This window comes from Netta rufina, assembly GCF_964035555.1.
Source record: "Netta rufina genome assembly, chromosome: 2".
In the NCBI taxonomy this organism is placed as follows: Eukaryota; Metazoa; Chordata; class Aves; order Anseriformes; family Anatidae; genus Netta; species Netta rufina.
The window spans coordinates 105,650,941-105,677,769 of NC_140124.1; the positions used below are offsets into that span (position 1 = coordinate 105,650,941).

At 42.3% G+C, this 26,829-nt stretch overlaps 1 protein-coding gene across 1 annotated transcript in view; it reads left to right on the top strand.

Moving 5' to 3' along the window:
* The window catches only part of PPP4R1 (protein phosphatase 4 regulatory subunit 1), a 42,541-nt gene extending 18,720 nt beyond the window's left edge, over positions 1–23,821 (top strand). Inside the window, exons 4-18 of the mRNA XM_084306730.1 lie at positions 271–417; positions 2,007–2,114; positions 2,856–2,921; positions 3,778–3,936; positions 4,898–5,028; positions 6,542–7,062; positions 12,124–12,299; positions 15,624–15,719; positions 16,995–17,180; positions 18,483–18,644; positions 19,173–19,273; positions 20,282–20,402; positions 20,497–20,631; positions 21,615–21,756; positions 22,765–23,821. Of these exons, the coding sequence (XP_084162856.1) occupies positions 271–417; positions 2,007–2,114; positions 2,856–2,921; positions 3,778–3,936; positions 4,898–5,028; positions 6,542–7,062; positions 12,124–12,299; positions 15,624–15,719; positions 16,995–17,180; positions 18,483–18,644; positions 19,173–19,273; positions 20,282–20,402; positions 20,497–20,631; positions 21,615–21,756; positions 22,765–22,928 (2,415 nt within the window). The 3' untranslated portion in view covers positions 22,929–23,821. The remainder of the gene's footprint in view (positions 1–270; positions 418–2,006; positions 2,115–2,855; positions 2,922–3,777; positions 3,937–4,897; positions 5,029–6,541; positions 7,063–12,123; positions 12,300–15,623; positions 15,720–16,994; positions 17,181–18,482; positions 18,645–19,172; positions 19,274–20,281; positions 20,403–20,496; positions 20,632–21,614; positions 21,757–22,764) is intronic.
* Positions 23,822–26,829: the final 3,008 nt, after the last annotated feature.

Consider the following 26,829-nt stretch of genomic DNA (forward strand, 5'->3'; position numbering starts at 1 on the left):
GACTTTTGGGAAATACGTAGGCGGACACTCTTATAATAGCATTGCATTAGTATATAATAAGCCGGCATTCTTGAATCTGATGTTTTGTTTCAAACACAAAGTGTTTGCAAAAGCTTTTTTGGAACACTTGGCTCCTCTCTCTGAGTCCCACAAAGAGTAGGTGTGTAGCAGTGGGTATGTACAGCTCCCAAAATACTAGAACACATTTTAAAAAAAAAAAAGCCAAACCTCTTTAAACTCCTTGGTTTGATTTTTGTCTTCTTCTGTCAGGTAAGAAAAACAAGCCAGGCAGCATTGTTAGTTCTGCTGGAACAAGAACTCATAGAGAGATATGATGTGGAGACCAAAGTATGCCCTGTTCTGATAGATCTGACAGCTCCAGACAGCAATGATGATGTGAAGACAGAAGCCGTGGCTGTAAGTAACAGCAGCGTTGAACTATACGGTACAGCATTTGTTTGAATGGTTGGTGTTGCAGTGATGCTGCCATGTTCGCAAAGATGCACATCAATGTGGTGGGAGAGAGAAAAATTTACATTTCTATCCGTAACTAATCCATAACTTTTTTCCATGCTGTCTTACACAAGTCAAGCTTAAACTCAATAGCTTGTATATGCTATGAAGAAAAACCCAACTGGACAAGCTGAGGAGTAATTTTATTGACTCCTAAAGCATCTGCTATTGATGGTTTCTTGTTTTTTTTGCAGGTTTCTTTTATGGAGATTTAAATTGCATATGTGGAAAATTTCCACCAGTGGAAAATGTTTAATGCTTGAATTCTTTTGGTCTTTATATTTGCTCTTTTTATTGAATTTTTTTTTTTTTTTTTGATCAGACAAAATAAAAAGCATTTGAATTGACTTCTTTTTTGTTTGTTTTTGCATTGGATACAACCTTGATAATTAAGAATTCCTGTGTGCCAAATTAAAATAGAAAGCAAATTAATAATTCATAAAGGAGAAAGGGCAGAGGCTGTGTGTGCAAATACTTCTGTTTAATTATTTTAGTTTGTGCTGATGTTTTTTGCTGGATGAATTTTTTGTTCTGAGTGGATAAGAGAAACCTCATTAATATTTTACTGTCATAATGTGGCTGGACTACTAAACTGGCTGGGTATTTGACACCAAATTTACAATACTTTCGTGATGAAGCTTGCAAATCTGTAAGGGAATAGAATTCAAAGCAGAGATTGCTTTACCCATCTTTGTTGTTTTGAAGATACTGAAACTTGAGAAAGGTTTCTGTACTAAACTAAGTATTTATTAGTATAAAAAATGAATTTAAGTAGGTATGCTGATATGACTAGGGAAGTTAAAATTCTTCTAGACTACCTTCTTTTAAAAAAAATTGTAAAAATCAGAATGAAAGAACAAGGTAAAGCTGGTATGATATGATTCTTTGTATGATATATTTGGTATGGTATGATACATTTCTTTGGTATGATACAATTTTTCTCAGTAATTTTATGTTAAGGAATTAGAGGTAACCAATATCAACTATTGTAATTAATTTTAAAATCATACAGGAGATATAGAAGTCACTTAACCATATTAATTGTCAATACTTTTCTGTTAACTGTCAAAAAAATTCCTCAGGTACTGGAATAGTGAAAGTGTTGTAGTTGTTTTTGTTTTTTTTTTTTTTTTTTTTTACTTTATAATTCAGTTTGGAAGAAATACATGTAATTCCTGAGAGCTCACTTATTTTAATTGGTTTTCATTCTGATTTAACTCATTGAAAGGCCAATGTCTCCTACAACTGCATTGCATTATAGCAGGGAGAAGGTTTAAAAAAAAAAAAAAAAAGATAAAAGGAAGGGGAAAAAAAAAAGCTTCTTTGTAGGAGTGGCCAAACCTTTTCAATTCAAGATCTAGATTTCTTCCAATATTTTCCACAATTCTCAGTTTTCTGTATCAGAATAAAAAGTAAATGTAAAAAGGCTCTGCTTAACTGACACGGAATTGTCTTGTGCAGTCATTCCTAATTATTGTCTGTCTTGCCACTAGATAATGTGCAAAATGGCCTCCATGGTGGGAAAAGACATCACGGAACGACTTGTTCTTCCCAGGTTTTGTGAGATGTGCTGTGACTGCAGAATGTTTCATGTTCGTAAGGTACGAATTATCAGCATCTAGTCTGGTTTATCTGTGAAAGGAGTGTCATCAGCTTGGGACTTGCCTTTGTCTAAATGACATTGTCCTGCTAGATTTCATTTGTGACATTTTGTAAGTGAAAAATATGTGGTTTTTTTTGTAGCTTGTCTTTCCACAGATTGTGTATTTGACACTTGAGTTTTTTTTTTCCAGAGTACTTACTTTTATTATCAGAAACAAAGAAAGAAGCCGTATGTCCTTATGATTGTGCAGGTAGCCATGAAAATGTGACCCAGCTGTACCTGATAAAGCATCAGCTACCTGAGCTCATAGCTTAGTATTTAGAATTAAAGATGCTCATTAAGATGAAGCAAACCAGTATTTTATCATGGAACTTAGGTGCTGAGGCTGTGTTTCGGTTTCACCCTGCCATTGTATAACTTCTTTTTCTTTATAATTGCTTGGGGTGTTTCATCTGACAGCACTTTGAACATATTTAATCTTCCTTCACTTTCACTTAAGTTTTGGGGTGCTCCTTTAATGATTTTTAAAAGGCTGATGAAAGTTGAAGATTTTTTATTATTTTATTGTTTTTATTTATTATCATTATTATTTTTAAACTGTAGAAATTGATGGACTGGGGAAGTGGCTGATTTTGAGTTAGCACCAAAACTGCTTTTATGGTTTTAAAAGCTGTTTAGACTTTTCATGCTGTATTAAAACAATTGTTTTAGTAGTTATCTCTTTCATTTTGTCTGCAAGGTATGTGCAGCCAACTTTGGAGATATCTGCAGTGTGGTTGGGCAGCAAGCCACTGAAGAAATGCTGGTAAGCCACCATCTCTGAAAGGTTTTTTCTTTTTAATAAGAGTCCGTAGTGGAGTTAGACAAGGTATACAGAAGGACAACTGAAATTATTAGGAAACTGCTATGTTTCCATGGTAAGGAGAGACTAAAATGCTGTTAAACTCTTAGTTTAACTGATAGGATGTTTTGACTGAGGTTTGCAAAATCTTTGAAGACTGTTACCATGAATACAGACCTCTTACCGGCCAAATCACACAATCTAGAGCTGAGAGGTACTAGACCTAAGAGAAGGGTTTAAAACTGACCAAAGAAAATACTTCAGGTTGTAAAGGCAGGGTACCACCTAATTCAAAAAGGCAAGAAGTAGGCAGGAGTGTGTCTGCTAATGTCCATAATGCAATGAGAGATTGAGAAAATGAGACCTAGTCTGATCCTCAGGAGGTTTCTTATTTTCTTAGAGTATTTGCTACATTTTCCTTAGGTACTGTGTGATTCAAGCCATTTGATAATGGAGTATCTTTGCTCAGATTTACATCCTACATGCTTCTTAAGTAGGGACGTAAATTGATTTCTTTTACACAGATGCTGTCTTAGTGATACGTGTCAAGAATTTGGATTGGAGTGTTAAAAAAAAAAGTGGTTATTAGTATGTCAAAGCAATATCATGTAGCTAGACTGTTCTTAAAAATGTCAGGAATCTCTTTCCATAACGAAAAATGCTGTTTTGCGTGTTCTTTGTCATGTGAAGTTAGTTAAGCTAATGCATCTGCTGAGTATGAGGGCAGAGAACTTGATGAAGGAAGTGGATAGGAAAAAAGAACCCACTTTGAAAGAAATATTGTCTGCTAAGACTTGCAAACTTGCTATGTCCTGAACAGTTGCCGAGGTTTTTCCAGCTCTGCTCTGACAACGTGTGGGGAGTTCGAAAAGCCTGCGCTGAATGCTTCATGGCCGTTTCTTGTGCAACATCACAAGAAGTCCGACGGACGAAGTTGTCAACCCTTTTTATTAATTTGATTAGTGACCCTTCACGATGGGTAAGAACTGCTTTTTATTTCTTGAATAACTGTTACGGTTGAAGGTTTTTACTGTGGTATTCCGTGTGTAACCTCTCCCCATAGGTATGGATACCACAGGTTTCACGCATCTTGAGCAATTCTTGTTGGAATGCTTGGTTTGTCAATAGGCATAAAGATTTCCTCACATTTCCACTGTATGTAAGAAAAATTATGTCGCTAGGACAGCTTTTCTTAGCCACAGAACTACCTGTGACTTCACATTGCTAAAAATCATCAACAGATCTAAAAAACTAGATGCTATTTATCGATATTTCTCAGGTCCCTATCACCATCTCCTTTTTGTCCTCAAGGTCTACTCTTCAAACATTCAGGTTGTTGAGCAGACTGCTTCTAAAGAGCCAAAAGTGAACTTTTACAAGCTGTGTTTAAAAAAAAAAAAAAAAAGTCATGCAAGGTGTGGCCCAGCAGAATTAATCTAATAATAGATATGAACATAGATAGGATCAGTAGTGGGAGGGGAAGAATAAATAGCAGGAGAAAGAGGAGCAAATGAAGGATGTAATGAACTAGGAAGGGAAAAAAATAATAAGCTTGTCATCAGTCAAATTCATGATACTGAAATGTGTGTTTGCCACACCACAACTCTTTCCTTCCAGGTCGTTAAAATTCTTAACTGAGCTTTCAAATTCATACTTCAGATATTTAAATAATTTCTTTGGTTGTGGGGAATGGGCCTGTCAACATACAGTTACCTGTGATTTAAATGTTTTTACGCTGGTTTTTCTTAACATTTTTCACCTATCAGTCTAGATACACAGCTGACTCTCTCTTTTCTAGAAAAGAGCCTCTGCTGTTGCTTTCCTTCATAGACCTACAACCCTTAGGTCCTCCTAACAGTGGTCTCTTATGTTTTGTAGGATAGCACTATTTATAAAACTTCTTTTTTTTTTTTTTTTTTTTCTTGGACCCTTTCCACTAGGTCCGTCAAGCTGCTTTTCAATCTCTGGGGCCTTTCATATCAACTTTTGCTAATCCATCCAGCAGTGGTCAGTATTTTAAAGAAGAAGATGGTAAAAACCCAGAGGATCATGGTTCTTCACAGGAAAACAGGTAAAGAATTTCCTAAATCTACAGATTATTTTTTTTATCCTTGTTTTTCTTCTATGTGAACTGCAAGTTCAGAAAGTTAACTTTCCTGCATAAATCTTGGAAAAATTGGGAATTTCTCATCTTACTGAGCAGAGGACCAGAATTTTCAGTTATTTACAAAAAATATGGAATTATTCATTAATTTAGGATGCCTGCAAATACCTTACAGTACACTATGATGAAGTAACTGACCTGGTAGATGAGGGGAGAGCAGTGGATATTGTCTACGTAGAATTCAGTGAGGTTTTTTGACACCATCTTCCATAAGATCCTCACAGAGAAGCTGTTGTTGACTTATGGGGCTGGATGGGTGGACAGTGAGGTGGATTTAAAATTGGCTGGAGAGCCAGGATCAGGGGCTGGTGATGAGTGGCATGAAGTTTAGTTGGAGGTAACTAGCAGTGTGCCCCAGGGGATCAATACTGGGTCCAGTTCTGTTCAACATCTTCAGTAATGATCTGGATGACCGGGCAAGGTGCACCCTCAGTGAGTTTGCAGGTGACATAAAACTGGGAGGAGCAGCTGAGACACCAGAGGGTTGTGCTGCCATCCAGAGGGATCTTGAAAGGCTGGAGAAATGGGTTGGCAGGAATTTTGTGAAGTTGAGCAAGGGAAGTGCACAGTCTAGCACTTGGAGAAGAACAACCCCAGGCACCAGCACGTGGTGTGAGCTGCCTGGCTGGAAGGCAGCTCTGGAAAGCAGAAAAGGTCCTGGGGGTCCTGGTGGACACCAAATTGAACGTGAATCAACGTGCCCTTATGGTAAAGAAGTCTAATGGTATCCTGGGCTGCATTTAGGAATGCTTCTGGCAGGTCAAGGAAGGATCATCCTTGCCATCTACTCATCAACAGTAAGGATGTATCTGAAGTGCTGTGCTCAGTTCTTGCAAACCTGAAAGAGATTGAGCAACTGGAGAAAGTCCAGCAAAGGGCTGGAGGATGATGGACCGGAGCATCTATCCTGTCAGGACAGGATAAACAGAGTTGGGACTGTTCAGCTTACAGATGAGAAGGCTCGGGAGGGGATGTTATGAATGTATAATACCTGAAGGGAAGGTATAAAGATGGTGAAGCCAGACTCTTTTCTGTGGTGCCCAGTGCCAGGACAAGAGGCAATGGGCACAGACTGGAGCCCAGCTTCCCTCTGAACATCAGGAAGCACTTCTGTGCTGTGAGCACGACTGAGCACTGGGACAGGCTGTCGAGAGAGGCTGAGGAGCTTTCCTCCTTGGATATCTTCAAAACATTTCTGAATGTGGCCAAGGTGTCCCTGCTTGAGCAAGGGGCTTGGACCAGATGACCTCCTGAAGTCCCTTCTAATCTCAACCATTATCCTTCGGTTCTGTGATTAATTTTGCTATGCTACAAGTAAATCTAATGTGATAAATAACAAGCTGATCGTATTTTTATAAATTTTCAAAAAGTTTGCAACAAGTTCATTTTTTTTAAATAGTCTGTTTGCTTTGTCACTCAGCAGTGAACAAATCAGAACCCCAGAAGATGTCACAGCAGAGGATGAGCACAACAGAGCAGGGGATCTGTCTTCACGCGTCGATAGCGATGATTTTGCAAGAAAACTTGAAAATGCCGTGGGAGATCAAAATGCAGTGGCGAATCACTCCCAGCGGGAAAGCGATTTCCAGGCGGAGTCACCCTTTCATTGCACTTCATCCTCAGAACCGTGCGGGGAAACGGCTGACGAGAACGAGCGAAGTTCTCATCGCTGTACAGCAGGACTGCGGGAGGCCGGGCGAAGCTCACAGGAAACCTCTCTTTCAGAGCAGGAACTGTACAACTCCTTTCATTTCTGGAGGACTCCACTTCCCGAGATAGATATTGACTTTGAGCTTCAGCAGACCTCCGAGATAATACTCGATAGAGAAATTCAGGAACTCACAATGCCAGTGTCTCCAAACATTCCTATGGCAACAAGGAAAGAGCTTGAAGAAATGATAGAAAATTTGGAACCCCACATAGACGACCCAGACGTAAAAGGTATTGTAAAGATACTGAAGCATTTTTTAGTGTTTGGAGATGTGTGTGTGTTGTGTTAGCAGTTTGGGCTTGAACCTTGTCTCAGAGTCAGCAGAGCTACTTTCTCCTTGTCCTTGAAGAACTCATTTCTATTTTGATTTAAGTGGGAGAAGCGATGATGTACCAAAAGGGAACTTGCATTTGTGTAAAAATATTTCAAGGTGGCATAATCCCTTCCATAAACTGAATACACCTAGCACTATAAAATTTTAACTGCCTGTTTTGACAGTGCAATCAAATAGATGGCTCAGCGGTATAAGCTGTAGGTTGCAATATGATTTTGTAATTAGCACGCATGCAAAAACAAAGCAGGTGAAGGTTTTTTGAAATACCAAAGTACGAGAAACTTGGCTTTCATTTTATGAGTTGCCTATTTTGTTCTTAATGAATCAGTCTTACCCATTTTTCTATAAGATCTTGATTATTGCAGTCTCATGTTGTCTACTTCAGCGTGCCAAGTGGAAAATTGATCCAAGATGAGTTTTTTGAAGTGAACACACATCTTGCATTTTAAAAGCTTGACTGGCTGGTACGGTATCACCTCAGAGATGCCTCCTGGGCTAAAACGATGTGGCTGTTTCACGCCTACCTCCTGGAGATAGGTGTCCTTGGAACTCATATGCTGAATAAATCTTAAGGCACGTCAACTTTGAGGGTTACAGCTAGAAAAATCCAGAGGACTGAGGAAGAAAGCAAATGATTCTGAAGCTGAAGAATCCCTAGAGGAAAGCATGCATCTATACAAAAAAAAAGTAGGAAAGAAAAAAGGGGGGGAAGTTTGGAGTGGGGAAAACCAGATGTTTTAGAACAAGCTGTTACTGCTTTGAACTGCTTTTTTATTCTGTTATTGGGGTGATATGCTAAGAATATGATTCAGATCCATTTTGGGTTACTTCTGGCTGATCTATTGTAAAATCAGCAGATTTTAAAAAAATTTCTTTTTAAAACTTTAAGAACGCTGTGGGCAGTCTGTCTTTCAAAGGAAGGAGGAAAAAAAATCAGCCTTACTGATGATCTCAGTCTTTAAATAACCCGTCTCTGAAGGCCACTGTTAAAACTTTCACACATCTCTGTCCAGTCACAAAACATACCTTAAACAGTTTTCATTAAGGTTGATGTAGGCAACGTGTTGTGTATCCAGACTTGTGTTACGGGGTTGTTTCTGTCGAGTGTTCTCACGTCTTGTCCCAGAGCCTTGTTTTGTAGCTCTTTTTTTGCCCCTCTGCCGAGAGGTGTTCTGTCCAGCTGCTGACCTGGGCTGGTGCATTTCAGGAGAAGGAAACTAGATTGTCACCACCATGAGTGCCAAGTGCCCACGAGTTTAGGAAGGCTTTGAACTGGGGTTACCAGGGCCATTTATTCTGGTTTGTTTCTTTGTTTTGGCCTGAAGTACTCAGTGACCCTTCAGAACCGCTGACTTGGTCGAGGCTGTGTACTGAAGCCCCATGAAACACAACCTGAACACCTTGCACTCAGTGCAGAGCTGCTTGGTTCACTTCTTTCCCTCGCATGTGCTGTCATAATTTCATCCAAATACTTCAGAAGCCAGAACTTCACAACACGCCTGTTTTGACTGGGTAGCGTTGCTTTTAATTTTACACTGCAGTTTTAATTTAGCAGTGCGTTGAGGCATAAAAAATGAGACCAAAACTGATAGAATGAGCACTGAAACGCTGAAGCATACATAAAGCGATGGGTGTCCAGACCTGAATCCGTTAGTAGCTGACTTAATGCCCATGATTTGGGACTTACACTCTGCATACTGTGGTAACGGAGGGGTGGACAAGAAGTGTGGAGCCCTGCCCCTGCCTCCTTGCTTCTGGCAGTACAAGGAGGAATACTTCTATCGTAATCATCTGAGGCTGTTTTTGCAAAGCAGTACTTTAAATATTCAGTCTGAAGTTTGTCTCCATTTGTTATCCTCATGACAATATTACAAAATTCCTTAATTTCACAGGTTACTGTCATCTTCAGTATCACTTGTCCTGCAGGTGTTTGCCAAACAGTCACGGTCCCAAGTGTTGCTTAGGGTTTGTATGTTTTTCCTCTGAGACCAGCCACTGCTTTTTTATGAGCTTTGTGCTGTGAGGCGGCTGGTTCTTGCCAGCAAAGACTGAGCATGCAGTGAATTTCCTCTTCCCTTCCCCCTGACTTCGGTCTATCTGTCTCTTTTCTCCCTGCATACCCAGCCACAGGAACCACTGGACATTTGCACTTGAATCCCTTCCTCCATACACATTTCCCCTCCTGCTTCCCTTTTTTTTTTTTTCCCATTTCCCTTTCTTCCTATATTCCACGTCCCCCTCTACTTCACACCTCGCCCCTGTACGTTGTGTAGAGGTGCTGCTTTCATGGGGGAAGGCACAAGAAAGAAGAAGTGCCACTTAGAAATACTCGTGTCTTCTCGTGAAACATCAGGAGAAACATACAACAGCAGTGCAGTATATTGAAGGGGCAGAAACTCCTGAGGACCAGAACCAGAGAGTGTAATAAGGCCAGGTAAAAAAGGATTTTTGAATTCAAAGGTTGTGCCAGTTGTTTTAGGATGTGGGTGCAGTAACCAAGAGTAAAAAATCCCTTGCTAAAAAATGCCTGAACCTGAAGTCAGAAGAAAAAATAATTAATTAGAGGGTGGTTTAAGTTCCAGTGAACGCTGACTGTCTTAGCAGTGCAAACTCTTTGTGAAAGAAGGGGAGGAGAAGCAGCCCCTGCAGTGAGAAGGGGGTGTGATGCCACGATGAGGGGATGTGCCCCAGCAGAGAAGACAGCTCATCAGGATGCTCTTGAGTTTCAGGATCTTCAAGGCCTGGAGCCTTGCAAACATGAGCACATATTCACACAAGCAGTCTCTGTTTCTTGTCCTGCTTTACTCCACCATTTCCTAGTCTTATGTGGATTTGGCTTTTTTTTTGGCTAGGACCTTAAGATATTTATGGATTTCAGGTAATTCACCTTCCAGTGAATTGGCAGCCTTCCCTGGGTGACAGGACCTATGGAGGAGCAGTCAAAAAAAAAAAAATAGGGAGGCATTTGGTGCCTTCCAGACATACTCAGGGTTTAAGCAGTTTGTGGTGTCCAGTCAAGGTGGAAGGCTGTCTTGACTTTTAACTGAAAATGAGAGGAGGGTGGTACTTTTCTTTTTTTTTCTTGAACTTGTCTTTCATGAAAGAAGCCTTCATGAAAAATGTCTCCTCGATGTGTGGCAGGATAGAATTCCATTTAATTTTCTTGTTTGGTTTCTCTAAATGAGAATAAACTAGCAATCTGGCTGGCATATCTTGCCTTAGCAAAGGCTCTGAAATGTCTACCTGTTTTGGTTGGTGGATTTGGGGGTTTTGCTTTCTGTATGTGAGTGTGGTTTTTTTTTTTTTCTCATTTGATTTGTTTTGAAGAAATTTACTGACCTCGATCCCGTTCACTCTCGTGGACCCTGAGGTTCTGCGGATTATTGTCAGTGAAGTAACACTCGAATAGAGAAGCTGGAGCAAGCTTTTGTTAATCTTAAGACTTCTACTGTGAAATTCCTAATGCTACACTGTGATTATACATGAAAGGTGCATTATTATGTTAGGAATTTTTTTTGGTGGAATTATTGCTATGGTGTTGGCTTTGTTTCCTAAGCATCTGGTTTGCCGTAGGTTTTTCCTGTTGAGGTCAATTACAGTAATTTTAGGGAAAGAAAATCTTCCAGGTACTTTAGAAACTTGACCCAGCTCTGGAGCAGGCATTGCATATCGAAAGGAATCATCTTTGCTTCTGCTTGTCAGACCTCACCTAGACTCACCAGTCAACCAGCTGAGTGTTTTACAATTTTTCCTAGCTGAGATTGTGTCGAGTTACAACTCAAGAAATGCCTTCTATCTACAGATGAGCCCAACTTTTTGTCTAATTCTTGTTGGTAATTCTCAAAAAAACTTGAAGAGATTCTGTAACTTGGTCTGGCGCAGTGAGATTGGACACGAGCGTGTTGTTTGTCATTTAATGAGCGTAGCCTTTAAGAAACCTTAGGAAAGCCATTTGTCTGCTGAGCAGAGCTGCTGGACGGCTGGGTAAATGTAATGGCTCGGGAGGTGGAGGAAAAGAAGACGACATAAATCAATCTGCACTGAACTTTGTGCTGCTTGCAGGGAAGGTTGCTCGTGATGCCGATCCGCTTCAGTCAGGCTATACCCAAGGAACATTGCTCAACAGAAGTTGTGGGGTTTTTTATCTTATTCTTTTTTAATTAGCAGGAAGCAGAGGGTTGGAAAGCAGAGGAGTCTCAGAACTGCTGGATCTCTTTCAAAAGAGTGGATGGCAGAGGATGAAGTGCTATCGCATCCTTTGATGAGAGGACATCAAGCAGTGCAGCCTGCCTCAGTGGTGTGGAGGGCGCAAGGAGTATAAAGGATCCTGCACAGTTTCTGGGGTCTAGGGCCTCCCTACATAGATACAGCTGGCATTGCTATGGGAACTCAATAATTTAATGGTCAGAGAGAGAGAGAGAGAAAGAGACAGTCTCTTAGAACCGAAATCTGCAGCCCCTTTCAGTATGAATAAACCTGTTCTCAACCTTTGTCTCAATTACTTTTCCTTCTCTTATCCCCAGTTCCCACAAAGTACCCTACACCTATGTTGGTATTCATGTGCTGTTCTGTCCCAAAGACTTCACCTTTAATATGGACTGAGGTTCTTACTGCTCCTGCCACAACAGCAGTTTCCTGCTCCTGGGGTTTTTGGTTGGTTGGTTGGGTTTTGTTTTCTTTTTTTTTTTTTTTCTTTTTGCCTTAAAGACACAATTTTACAGAACTGTACTGTTGTTTTTCCTGAGGGAAAGAATGGAGCATTTATCTACCTTGTCTTTAACGTTACGTGTCCCCAGAGCAGGACTTACTATCGGTCAAGGATCTTGAATTCGTTGTCTGTGTAGCTCTTCAGCCATTCTTCAAGTTATTAGTCAATGTCTAAAAGTTGCTTTGTGGCCTTCCTAAAAGCTTATTGCAGCTCAGCCCCTCATGTTTTCTTCTTTTTCCTATGCTGCAGCACAAGTGGAGGTGTTGTCTGCTGCACTCAGAGCATCCAGTCTGGACCCTCAGGAAGAGACGACGGGCAGCGTGGGCAAGGGAACAGAGTCCCAGGCTGAGCTAACCATCAGTGACCAACAGAACTTTAAACCTATCCTGGGTGATATCGTGCCTTTAATCAGTGACGCTGTTGAGGTAAGATGCGTGCTTTGTGCTTCTGTTTTTTTCCCCACTCAGATTTCCAGGGCTCCAGTAATAGAGCTGGATTCTCTATTTGTGCAGGAATTGCAGTCAAAAGCTTCCTCCTTTGGCTGGCGTGATGTTTGGTTTTGTTGGCTGGTATCGAAACGCCAGCTACTAAAATAAAAATGAGTCGCTTGGGGGATTTTTATTTTTCCTGGGTTTGTGTTTATCCAGATAAATTCTTGAAATTGTTTCCATTAACATCTTTGTTGTGACTATCATAATTTAAGATGTTTTAATACTACTGCAGCTTATTACTGTGCAAGTGCCTTGCTTAAAACAGAGTCCTGCTTGACAGTAAGTGAATGTGCCCACTGCATTGCCCTCCCTTGCTCCTTCTTTTTTTTTTGGTGTGCAGAAAGAGGTAGGTTGTTTCCACGCTCCTTGGAGAAGGGTTTTATGGTAGTTTAGAGAAGTTCAGGACCTGAAATGTAGGATGTTGTGTGGATGGTGGAAAGAGAAACTATTTGAGCAACTAGAAAACTTTTGAAGGTTTTTTTTGGTTGTTTTTGCACCTCTTTCTTCACCATTCTGCCACTGTCCCCTGCCTGCCTGAAGTCTGTGGTATTTGATACTACTACTCTTAATTTTCTGTTACCTACAGTGTCAAAAACAACTGGTCACTGCGCGTAGTTCTGCAACTTGTAATTAAATAGAAAGCAATGGTTCCCAAATACAATTTCCATTATCTACAACAAGTGATTTGTTGAACCGTGTTGCGTAAATGGCATGTGCAGATGACATTTTGATAAGTGTCCGTGAGAAGTCCAGGAGCTGACGTCAGCCCAGTGCAGACTTTTTCTGCCCTCTTTAATTAGAGCAGTGTTTCTAGATGATGATTAACGTTTCATCTAAGCTGTTGGACCGTAGAACCCAAAAACATTTGGTGAGTGGAGGAACGTTGTGTTTGTTTGGGTACTGCTCTGTATACACAGTCATAATGTAACGCTACAAACCTGTTGTGTCCTTTTTTTAAACCAAAAGCACACGCCCCAAATCCTGATACCCTGCTTGATGTGTTTCTTTATCGCAGCATCCTTTGTAGTCAATTTTTTAATATTAACCTGGAAAAGGACAGCGTGAATGAATCCTGTCCTTCCAATTTTGGGGAATAATGAGGTCCCTCTTTGTTCAGAGGGACCTGTGCTTGCATTTTAGTGCTTTACAGAGCAGGGTGCTGACAGAAAGCGTAAGAACGTGTCACGTTTTTGGTATACATTGTTTTCACATGCTTCAATTTTGCTCTTTGAAAGGTCGCTCGTGATCTGCCAGTTCCTTGTTTGTTTCTGGCCCTGAACCAAACGCTCATTTTACAAGCGAAGGGATGTCACAGAGGTGACCTAGAATTTGGGCATCAAGCTGTGATCTGTTGGGCGAGTGGCCTGTTGCCTCTGGCAGTGAAGAGAGCTCTGATTTTCGCAGGTGGCTGAGGTCTTTTTGTTGTTGCTTCGTTTTGATTTTTATTTTGTTTTAGGTCTCAGTGCAGCGAAGAATCAGTAGGGGAACTGAACTGGAAGCTTTAGAAAAATCAGGCTAGAGTATTCTATATTTGAAAGCAGCCTTCACAGTTCTGCACACAAAGCAAAATCAAACTGCTTGTCCTCCTCCAGCTGTATAGGCTCCTGAGTGAGTTAGAGCTAAATGTTAGAGATCCTCTATTTAAATGGAAAAAAAAAGATATAATGAAGATAGCATATAAGGCTTTGGAACATAAATGTAACGTGTTGGTTGAGTGTGAGGTTCCTCCTTTCATTTTTTTCTTAAGAACAGCCATTTTAGTTTTCTTTAGGTTGTCTGCTCTCTGTAAGATTTCAGAGGATGAGCGTGGGCATCCCCTCTTTTTGGTTGAAGGCAGAGGGAGCAAGAGGAGGCGAATAAAGAGATAGGAAACTCGAATACAATCAGCCCATCTCTGTCGGGCTCACGTACCTCCCTCGAAGAAGAGGGTGGGTGCCACGAGGAGGCTGGGGGCTCCAATCTGGACCCCTGGGACTGGCCCCTGCTCTCTGTGTGTTGGCTTTCTGCCCTGACTGTTGGCATCTCGGAGGTGGTTGCTCACCAGTTTGGGATGCAGAAAGTTTAAGACTAAATCCTGCTAAATTCTTATGTCCTGGCTCTGCACTCTTCAATTCAGTGTGTGCAGGTAACACGGAGGAAATAGAGGCTAAATTGCACCTGCAGGAACAGAGGTGATGCTGAAAATCAGTGCTTGGATGAAAGCAGGTCATGGATGAGGAAAAAGCAAGTGTGTGAAGTCAAAGCAAGGAAGGCAGGTGGTATCCTGGGTGCTTTTTTTGAAGATGCTTATAGTTTTTTTGAAAGGTCTTGTTATCAAACAGATCTGAACAGCTCGCAGAGCTGGCATGCTTTTGGAGCTTACACTGACCCGAGAGCTCACCCTGCGGTGTTTATAGATAATCTGGATCATACCGGGCACAAAGGTCTTCGCCCTGTTCTACCAGACAGCAGCCTGAGCTGCGTTTCAAATATTCTTCTCATACTTCTTGAAATTCACAAGCTGATGATGCAAAGCTCACTGCATTTGGAGGACTCCACTGATCCAGAAAGTGACACAGCTGATCATAGCACATCAAACCTTTGCATCATGTTCCAGTTCTGAAACAGACTTGGAGCCTTCGTCCTTATCTTTGAGGCACAGATATGCACCCAGGATGCTCGAGTGATTGCCAAAAAAAAAACCAATTTGCTTAAAAAAAACAGCTGCTGAGAGGTTTGAAGACTGGTGCCAACAGCCATTGTCCACTCGGGCACTGCTTTATAAGGTGAAGCTCATCTGTGGAGATGATTATAGAGTAATCACCTCTAGGAAAGGAGCAACAGCGTCATCGGTTTCCACTCCTGTGTGTAAGAGTGGCTTTATTTTGACCTTTTCCTAGCACAAATGCAAAGCACCAAATCCAACAAAATCCACTACAGATGTTTTCTCGTTTTCCCTTCGGGGAAGAAGCGATGTGACCCACATGTTATTTACATTTTCCTTAATGCAGTTTCAAAGGTACTCCTCTCCTGTGATTTTTCCTTCCTTCAGAACCAAAATGGAGCAGATTAGGAGGAGTCCTTGTTTGAAATTTAAAGCGGAAAGATTTATCTAATAAGACTTTTGATTTCAGGCTGCATCAAAATTGGATTTGATAGTAAAACATGCATTTCTTTAATCTAAGACAAAGACCCTGAGCTGAGGGTAGCAGTGCCTGATGTTGACGGTTTTGTTTTAATCCTTAAATGTATTTCTGTGTTTTTGTCTGTTTGTAATAGAACATGGATTCCACACTTCACTATATCCATAATGACTCGGATTTGAGCACCAATAGTAGTTTCAGTCCTGATGAAGAACGAAAATCCAAAGTACAGGTAAATGACTGGGATTTCTGTTTTTCCTGCATATGTCAGAGTAGTAGGATTTTTAAATAAATGCGGAGACTTCTTTTATGCTGTCAGTCTGAGGCAGTCAGTCTCATTAAGTCATTTTGTATGGAATTTCTCTAAAATATGGCAAACCTCTCAAGTAAGTAATTTAAAAATACTCAGTGTTTCCAGAGATAATGGCTTAATTTGGCAGTTGTTTCTGTTTTAATTAAGTATAAGAGATGACAGTGTTTTTTTTGATGCAAGAACAACTATCGTAGGCTTCCAGGTTCTGGTTTCGTTGGGTTTCATTTTCTGTGGGAGCCGTTCTGTCACGGAAATTAGGTTATTGAGGAAACGAGGTTTTTTGTTAAATGTTTGGAGTGGAACCACCCTCACCCCGTGACAAGCTTTTTGAAGAGAAGGTGTGAAAGCGTTTCGTTAAACTCAAGCTGTCTCTGTCATTTTTTTTCTGAGGGAATTTTTGTTGTTCTGGAGTTCAGTATAACGTGCGACACCCCGCACACCGCGACTCTTTGAGGGGGAGCCTCGGTCGCTCCGGCTGCTGCTGGGAGCTGAGCTGCTCAGCAGCTGCCTGCTAGGGAAATGCTCCTGGGCAGAGTCAGTGCCTGAGATGAAGTGACAACAGCTGAAGCAAAGACGGGGGTGAAAACAACACAGAGGCTTTCAAAAAAGTTCGTTTCAGATGCTTTAATCTCCTCGGTGGAGAGAAAGATGGGTCTTCATCAGGGTTCTCTGCCTCTGGAGAAACCTTTTCCTTCATGGTGACTATACTCTGTCTCCCAATTCCTCCCAACCATAGGATTTTAATTCGTGTTTCTCCTCTTCCCCCAAAAGACAAGCTTTTGAGAGGAACAGCAAAACAATTTTTGAAACGTTTGCTTTTCTGCTCATTTTACGGATGAGTTAAAATAGGCAATTTGTACAGCCTGTGAGACTGAGTGTTTGTGGAAAGGTAAAATGTAGTCTCTTCAACCTCCTGCTTTGCCGAAGTAGACAGTGATCCACCCACCACTCATCTGTTCTGTCGGTCTGTATATTTTCTGATAGCCCCCAGGCATGTCATCATTTCTTGGGAACTTTTTTGGTGGAACGTTGTACGAAATATAAAAACTTCTGCGTTCTTATTAAGAGCCTTCAGTGAAATAATTCTCCACAGTTGTGGAAAAAATGTTCTGCTGATGGTGTTCCTGGAATCTTAATCAACTTTGGAGGTTGTGTTGAAAATGATACCAACTCTCTACCCTTCTCTTGCTGTAGGATGTTGTACCTCAGGCCTTGCTGGATCAGTATTTATCCATGACCGATCCATCTCGCGCACAAACAGTTGATACTGAGATCGCCAAACACTGTGCCTACAGCCTGCCAGGCGTGGCGCTGACATTGGGCAGGCAGAACTGGCACTGCTTGAAAGACACCTATGAGACCCTGGCGTCTGACATGCAGGTAAGCTCAAGAAAATCTGAAAAAAGAATAACAGGAACTTTTAGGATCATTTCTCTTGTTTAGTGGGCGTTGGTTGCTTTGCTTTTTATGTGGAGCTCCCCGTTGCTAATGTTAGGTGTTCATATAATGAGCTAAAGTATAACTGGGGGTGTGTGGTGCTCGGGCAACAAGGAAATGGGGCAGTTGGAGTGCATTTGTGGAGCTGGATCTCTGTTGGAAACGTGAGGAAAAGTCTTGGATCTCTTCTGTTTGCTTGAGATCTCACGGCAGTGCTTGTGATTCTCCTCGGTCTGAGAATCCTGGCTGTGGGGCTGTGTGTGAGCAGCCATGTGCCCGTGCGGGCATGTCTGGAGCTCGGTGAGTCAGCCTCACGCCAGGATCTGGTGGCCTTTTGATGCTGCATCCAGTTAGTCATAAGGGGGATAGCATCACTATCACAACGCGGCGTTGCTGGTTTAAAAACAAAGGCTGGAAATAGCAGCATTTTCCTTGTCAGGTGGTGAGGAGGTGGCTTTGTGCATTTTACTGTTTCGCAGTTGTTTCCCAGTCCTCCGTTCCTTCCTTTTTTGGAGATTGTCTCTTTCTTTGAGGCATTCTCAGACTACTTCACCTCTTTTGAACTTGCTGCTTGCGATGTCAGAGCAGCAATTCTCAGTGATATGTAGTGAGTAATTTTATACGTGGCTATTGCTCATATTTTCCTAACTGTTCTGCAGCCTTTAAAAGCAACCAGCTAATAAATTAAAAACATACATAAAAATAAATTACCCTGCTTTCAAAACTGTTCAGTTTCATCGCCACTCTCATCTGGGTTAAGACTGAGTCACCAAATCCAGGTAAAAGGATAGTACCCATAATAATTGGAAGGTGCTAAAGAAGAGATGTTACTTAATGGCACAACTAGATGCTTTTAAAAATTATAACATGGAGCTTTCACTCAACAAATTGAGTGAAAATCAACTTACCAGTCCTTGGACTCCTGGGCACTCTCTGTGGGTGAATCTTTACCTATTAGGGAAGCTAAAAGATGCCAGCTGAAGTAGTGTGGGCTATATTTTTTGCTCTGTTTTATAAGTTACACAAGTAAAAGAATGGTAGCGTGGGACTGATTTAAGCAAAAAGATTTGAGACGAAGAATTTTGAGATAATTCAGGTGCAGGAAACGAGACTATCATTTGTCTTGGATTTGTAAATACTCTCTCTTAAGTCCAGCAAAGATGCTGACTGTCAGTTTGAAATAGAACATACCAGATGATCCATAGATGAAAATTATTTATCAATTTATTCATTTCTTTATTTCAGTGGAAAGTTCGACGGACGCTAGCATTTTCCATCCATGAACTTGCCGTCATCCTTGGAGACCAGCTTACAGCTGGAGATTTAGTTCCTGTGTTCAATGGCTTTTTAAAAGACCTAGATGAAGTCAGGATAGGTGTGCTTAAACACTTGCATGACTTCCTGAAGGTATGTCTGTGTTCATCTTTGGTCCAATGAAATAATTTTTGTGTGCCTGCTGTTTAACATAAGACCAGTATAACTCTCGATGGGAACCCAGTCAGGTATCTGTTGAATGCTGGGGTGTATTTAGCATCCGCATCACAAATCTTCTGCATTCTTTTCTGTTTATTCAATGCACAGGTGCTAGGGGACTCAGTTAAATTTCTTTTTGCTACCTCTAAGCTCTCTGCAGCAACTGAATTCTCAAACTTTTCTGTAAAAAGTTTTTAAAACCTTAAAATATCACTACTTTACCGCTTACCCTTCTTGGTTCCTAGAGTACAAGTAGAGACGAGATCAGATTTTGCTTTCATAATGCCCCATGCGATTTTACTGACTTAAGCATGATAGAGCTCAGCCCAGAAAGCAACACTATTGCTAAAGATTAATTATTTTGAATCAAAACAAGTGGTTCATGACTTGTATTTTAAAGCTCTTGTGCCTGGTGGTTCGTAAGCTCCATTTCTCAATACAAACTTACATTTCCTGTTACAGCTCCTTCATCTCGACAAAAGACGAGAGTATCTTTATCAGCTCCAGGAATTCCTAGTGACTGATAACAGCAGGAACTGGCGTTTCCGTGCAGAGCTGGCTGAGTACGTGGTTTTCTGGCTGCTTGTTTTTATTGTTGGGAGTATTTTCATTAGTTTTATCGTTGTAAAAATGTGTAAAAACGACACTAAGACATTTATTTTTACTTCATGTAAGCTGATTTTGGCTTTTTCATGGAACTGGTAGGTGGAATCCTATGGGAGGCATCTCTGAAGGGTGAGGTTGCTCAGGAAAGCTGACAGATTTTTAAGAACAGCGTCCTGCAAATGAAAGGATGGTCCATCTCAGTGCTCAGAAATAAAGAGATTTATCAGGAGCCCAGCTGGGCTAAGAAGGGAACTCATAACTCAGCTTGAAAACAAAAAGAGATTATCCGGGAGGTGAAGGCAGCAACAGGGTGCAAAGGAAGCATTTAGAAACATAGCCCAGGCATGTGGCATGATATTAGGAAAGCCACAGCTCAGCTAGAGCTGAGGCTTGCAAGGGCTGTCGGGGGCAACGAGAGTTTCTACAGCTATGTCAGCAATGAAAGAATAAAGGAAAGGAAAATAGAGCTCTGGCTGAAGAATGTGGGTGGTTTAGTGATGGGAGATGCAGAGAAGGCTGAGGTACTGTGTTCTGCACCTCAGTCTTCACTCAGAAGGTTTCCCAGGCCTCTGTGCTTAGAGTAGGATGCAGTGGTGGTTCATGATACATCCATGTCTAGAGGGGCTGCAACTGAGTGTGCTGATGGAGCTGGCCCATGTCCCAGCAGGGCTGTTTGCCATCATCGTGGAAAGATGGTAGAGTTTAGGGCAGCTCACCAGGAACTCCTTGAGGTTCTGTCCAGCCTGAAGTTTCTTAGGATCCCACAGTTTGCTTGATGAAACAAGGAGTGTGTTGACAGCGTTTATTACAGTAGCGTTCTTGAGTAGGAATGATGAAATGAGCACACTGTAATGACTCATCACAGGGTCTTTTGAATTCAATCTTGAACATACAAATGACTCTTTTTGCAGTTAAAGTCGTCATTATTCTAATATTCCCTGCCTGGTGGTTCTTCCATCCTGCAGGCAGCTGATCTTGCTTCTAGACCTGTACAGTGCCAGAGACATCTATGACTACTTGCGACCTATCGCATTCAGCCTCTGTGCAGATAAAGTGTCTTCTGTCCGCTGGATTTCATACAAGCTGGTAAAGTAACCTGAGGAAATTCGGGATTTCAGACTTCTGAGAGCTGGTGGTCAGAAATAAACTTTATTTTTTCCTTCCTTCCCATTTCTCCTAGGTTAGTGAAATGGTAAAAAAGCTGTACATGGCTTCAACATCAACCTTTGTGGTAGACCTCATGAACGAACTTGTTGAAAAGTTCTGTAGATGCCGCAAATGGTCTGGTCGGCAGACTTTTGTCTTCATCTGCCAGGTGAAACGTCATTGCTTTTTTTTTATTGGAGGAGGGATTATTTTTAATGCATTAATAATAATACGATTATTATTTTGATGGGAAGAATTATGGGGGATGAGCACCTGGAACTCTTTAAGCTGTCTGACAACTTTTTTCATGAATGTTTGAGAACTTGTTGCCAAGGAAATGGATTTGATGGCTGCATCCTTAAGCACTGCCCCATAGATGAGCAAGCGTGCATCTTCAGCTTAGCTATCGGCCTCGGGTTGTCAGATCTGATACTGGATGTAAAACCAAGTCATTAAAATAATGCCTGAGTTGGGAAGCTGCTTTGTTACTCAGCGTGAAGTGAGATTTTATAATGTGCTTCAGCAGCTGGACACCCTTTTGCATTATCATTCAGAAATCAAGTGCTCGGAGCTGCTTGTACCTCTGTAGCCAGCTAGTGTAGGTTGGTCAAAACCAAAGTATTCTCTGCAAAATAAGCAGAAAGAAATGGTGAAATGTAGAGGCTGTAGCAGAGGTGCTGTCCGTGAGCCAGCATGACTGGTGCTTAAATAGGGCAGCGCTTTGAAGCGTTTGGAGAAATGTGAGCGTTGAGCTTATTTAGAGAAGCATGTTTGGATACAGTGGATGTTTATTGAGACAAACTGTTCTTGCCTTAATATGACACCTAGTTACAACGAAGACAAAATTCGTGTTAAAAGATAAGGCAGGAGGCCTTTGACTTTTTTTCTTCTGCTTTCAAATGTTAGTAATTGAAAATGAGTTACTAGACTTGATACAAAATAAAATGAGCCTCTAACTAAGCCTGAATTTCCTCAGCCCTAATATGCTGCATCATTTATGACTTGGTGCTGTACCACATTTTAAAACCTAGTGAATACTCCATACTGTATTCATGCTAGGAAAGTAATAAGATCTGTCAGCTCTGGTTATGTGTTGGGATTTTATCTTCACGGTGCTGAAATCTAATGAAATTGCCTCTGTCTCCTTGCCAGACTATCAGCGAAGATGACTGCCTGCCCATGGACCAGTTTGCTGTGCATCTGTTGCCACACTTGCTACACTTGGCATCTGACAGGGTTCCAAATGTTCGAGTCCTGCTTGCAAAAACATTAAAGCAAACGCTTTTAGAGAAAGGTTAGTGGTCAGAAACAGTTGCAGTGGGCTGACTGCTTAGCTTTTTGTCGCTTCCCTTCCCTGTGCTCAGCTGGGAAAGAAGCAGCAGCGTGAGATGTGGGTCAGACGAGCTTTTACAGCCTGTTTGGTGTGGGGTGCTGCCTTGGCTGAGATAAAATCATAAACCTTGTTGTGTTAACAGAGCCACTGTTCCATAAATCTGGAGAGTAAAGAGTTCATGCTCATATGCCAGCTTTTTTTTTTTTTCTTGCACTATTTTCCCTGAATGAGCTAGTTTGTAGGGGGTGATCAGGGCACAGCGAGTATGTGTGAACTGTGAAGCGTATAATAAGGATAAAGAAGAAAAATCCTTCCATACAAACCTGGCATCTGTTTTTTCACTGGGGTAGAAGAGATGGCTGCTGTTTGCTTTAAATTTTATGGTAGCAGTGAGAAGAAAGTTTCCCTGGAGTGCCTTCATTTGCAGGCTTTGCTTAGGAGAGGCTCCTCAGTGCACAGCAGATGCCAGAGGAGTCAGCAGTGCTCAGATTCCAAAGCACCGCAATGGAAAATAGCATTAGAAATGCTGTGCCATTTTGTAGAGCAGCTACGTTTACACTTGAAATGCTTTGTTTCGGGTCACTTTCTTCCTCAAAACATACACCAGCTCGAGGACTGCCATTGCTAGCATGGAAAACTTTTGGAAATACGGCAGTGGTATGAATTCAAATGCAAAATGTTTAAAATACTGGACAATGCAAAGGATGCATACTCCGAACTGGGCTGTTGCTAGCTGTCACGTGTGTGCTGGAGGCTCTGAGTAATCATATGTAGACAGCTACCGTGGATCAGCTGATGCGCAGTGATTTGTTATCCTCTGTTAACCGTGCCAAGGCTGTCACCGTTCTTGCTGTTATCGTGTAGTTTTGGTGGTTGTCCTCATTATTTTTGTGTTCCCCTCCTGGATCATACAACTCCGTTCTGTATCTGTCTCTTCCTCCTATAAGTCTTGCACGTTTTCTCTTCCAGAGTATTTTCTAAATTCTGCCAACTCGCATCAAGAGGCCGTGGAGCAAACAATTATGGCGCTTCAGATGGACGACGACAGTGACGTCAAGTATTTCGCAAGCATACACCCTGCCAGTACCAAAATCGCAGATGATGCTATGAGCACTGCTTCATCAACGTATTAAAAACTTCCTGAATGTTGCTATAATTAAAAAAAAAATAATAATAATAATTGAAACAAACTATCCTCATGCTTCTAAAATGGTTGATGTAGGACAACCTCTTTGGAAGGAGAGTTTTCTTGCCAGACTTAACAGGTGGATGTTATCTAAACCTGATACCAGGGATTTTAAGTCAAGAAAAAGTAAACGTAATTATGTCAGCTTGACTGTAGAAAAACACTGCTCAGAGGATTATTTTTGCCACCGAAGCCTTAAATCTTCTGTCTTCCTGAACAAATGAAACTTGAATTGGCAGATCATTTTCATTGTAGAAAGGATGGGATTTCCAGACACCTGCATTGTTTCTCCTGAGGAGTTAACTTAGCAAGTATTTTCTATAGCAACTGATAGCTGAAATGGCTGGAAAGGCAAATTTATGCCAGGATGTAAGACCTCCAGTATTAGCGCTCAGAGTTTTTATCGTTCAAGGACTTGATCTGTGTGCAGCTGGGCACACCCTTAAGTGGGAATAGCTTTGATGTGTGTAAATGGGGAAGGTAGAAATTTGGATTTCTCTTAAGGGCTCAGTGCTAACACTAAACTAGAATTTGATTTTAATCCTTAAATGCAGCATATTGCTGTACCCATTAGCAGAAAACTTTGCTGAGTACCTGTGTCCTAATTATTTTCATGCTGGTCATGACCTAAAGGAAATTTATTAGCACATATACTTTAAGTCAGGTATTTTTAACTTGATCATGATCAGCTCTGAGGTGCAACGTTTTTCTTCATTTACTGTACATATCTGTGAGCCTCCTTGGAGTGCTGCAGTCTTTAATCATGTTGTTTAAAGCTGTTGTGATACAAGTTGTTCTCTACTTGTCCAAATAAAATTTATTAATAAGATTGAAAGCAATCTTGTGACCTTTTTAAGACATTAAAAGAGTAAGTTTGAAATTCGTGTCCTTTTTTTCTTCTGGTTCTCTACGCTTTGATGAACGTGGTGGGGAAAAGGGATTGCGTTAGGATTGTGAAGGGATCTGTATTCGGAGATGGTGTGGATGCACTTCGGTGTGTCATTGAGGTTTTGCTAGGTTCTCTTTCCAGGGTCCCCGTTTCTTTTGGGAACCTGCCCCTCCAGTGTGCAATGGCACCTCTGGGTTGCTGAAGCGAATCCAAACATCCACCTCAGCCCGGACTGATGGGAAGCCGTAAGCCCCAGCTGCCCTTAACCTGTGTTCAGTCCTGTGGCTGCTTTTCTTTTCCCTCGTTTGAAACGACTGATGCAGTGCCTGCTTCTGTGTCTTCCAGGGGCAACGTGCCTGTGTCGCCTTCCCTCCGGCCTGTGGAACCTGCGAGTGGCAGCGGGTTGTCGGAAAGCTGTGACCTTCAGGCAGGAGGAGTCCCGAGCTCTCCCTGCTGCCATACAGAGAGCAGCTGGGAATAAGTAACCACTCCTCTCCCAGGCCAGGTGATTCCCATTTCAGAAATATGCGCTGAAGTCCCATCAACTTCCCCGTTTTTTTGGGGGGGAACATAAATCCCTCCCTGTCTTTCCTCAGTGTAAAGGCAATTGAGTTGGTGCTGGGTCGTGGGCGTTTTTTGAGGTGAATGGGATCAGCTGTTTGGTCAGAGCAGAGCATCCTTCACGTAATCCTGTAATTGTGAGCAGAGCCTAGCATTCATGGGAGGAGTTTTTTGGGACTTCAGGTGAAATCCTAATGTTTGGAGTTAGGAAGCACGTCCCAACCTTGTTCTGCTGTTGTACTAATGCAGTGTTCCACTAACCCAGTAAAATGAATCTGATGCTTTTAGGTAGTTTCTATTATTTAGAATTAAGATGCCTTCAGTTTGAAACAGTAAGATTGGTTTTGTAGGTGCTTTCTGAGGGGAATCCTGAGGGTTTTCCTAAGGCAAAGCCCCGTGTTTTCAGCTGCAGCCTGCCTTAACTCCCCTGACTTGTAGCAAACAAAGATCATCTGCAGGGAGAAAGAGGAAAAAGCTGTCCTTCTCCTCTTCCCGGCACCCAACATGTCATTTATCCCTCTGCTTTTCTGCTTCGTTTGGTGATTCCCAGGAAGTGAAGGGGAAGGAAGGACTTGCCTTATTCTCCAAGCTGCCCCAGAGCACTCAATCTGCAGCTGGGGGGCTTAACTCTTTGCTTAACTCCGACAGGGAGTTTTCTCAGGCGAGCAATGCCAGAAATGTCAGACGTCCCTGAGGGTGTGGGGGCTTGGGGAAATGGAGATCTCACTTTGGAGTGGTGAAAAAGGAGCTGCCTCTTTTTCTGTGTGGGGCAGCGTCTGGGAAGGCTGCCAGAGATGCTGTGACACTCCCTCTTGTGCGTGCTTCTCCTCGAGAAAGCCTGGAGCTGCGTGTCTGCGTGCGATCCTTTGCTGCTCGGTGTGTCTGAGCAGACGCTGGGGGAGCTCCCACGTTGTCATCTGCTGCTCTGGGGTTGCCCAAAGCAGTGTTGCAGTTCTGCCCATGCCAAGTCAGTCTTTAACTGGGAAACAATGAGAATTGTTCGTCAAAGTCTTGGCTCGCTCATCTTGGAGTATTTTTGCTGGGAAATATTTTTTTTCCCCTATGTCCTGGTTGCAGCAGTGTCTGTGTTTCTCCCACACGCCGTGTTTCACAGCGGGGTCCCTGTCCTCTGTTGTGCCCTCCCCAGAGACCTGTAAGGATTTGGAGGGCGTTTCGCCACCGCGCTTCTTTGCAGATTTCACGCCAATAAAACCGGTAAATGCGTGGAACCATCCAGAGGGGGGTTTGCTTTTAACCTAGTCACGACTGATGCCTGCAAATAATTTCTTTTTTCCTATTTTCAATGTCCCCAGTGGCTTTTGCACAAATTCCTGGCCCCCTGGGTATGGTCCTGCTTTCATGAGGACTGCAGAGCAGCCGCTTTGATTTCAGCCCCGCTGAAATAAATGTTTGTGTGGGTTCAGCAGCCTCGGTGAGAGACCAGGGAACCCCCCTGGGCAGGCGTAGGTCTGGTGGTGATGGTTTTTGCATCAGGTTAATCTGATCGAGCTCCCTTGGTTGTTTGTTACCTGTGTGTTGTTGCTGGCCCCTTCTGTCTGCAGTCCTCAGAGGTCGGGCGCAGGGGTGGCTGATCCCAAAGGGGCAGGGCCGGAGGGAAGTCCAGGCTGTGGCTCGGGATGGATGTTTTGGTCGGGGCTCTTCCTGCCAGCAAGGCTTCCTTTTGTTCCCTTGGCCTTTGTTAGGGAAAACTTGGTTTAATGCTCGTGTTCTCCAGACTAATTTCAGCCCGGGAACCTCCCTTGTGTTAGGATGAGGAGTCTGAGACTGGAAGGTGGCTAAAAACTGAGGCTGTTCTCCACATGTTTTCTCACATGGGTTCTCTCTGACACTGATGGCAAAGGCTTTTCTTCCTGCCTGTGCTGGCATTCAGGCAACACATAAAATACCTTTAAAGTGATTAACCTCTTGTTTGGATGCAGAGTTGGGCTATCCTACCAATCGACCACCTTGAATAGATCAAACTATGACAGGACAGCTCATTTAGCATGCGTGATGTCAACTCCTCCCTTCCCTTTCCTCTCCTGGTGCTGATTAAACTCCACTGTGAGGTAGCAAAGGTAAGCAAACAGATTTGGAAACGTCTTACAGCTCTGCCATCGTAACCAGCCTGCTTTGAGTGCTGTGACCTATTTCTGCTGAGATAGAGCCATGTGGCTGCATGTGAGGGACTTCAAAAGCCTGCAGGTGCTTCTGAATGCCGGTTGTTAAAAGTGGAGGTACCGAGTGTGTTTTTAAATGTTTTACCAAGAGCAGAAGAGATGCAGTGTTTGAATGTCAAGAGAAACTCCAGTTGTCTTCCATCATTCCAGGTTTCTCTCCTCTCCCAAGTCCAGCAGTGCTGCGGGAGGTGCTCTTCAGAGCACAGCAGCCCAGGTCT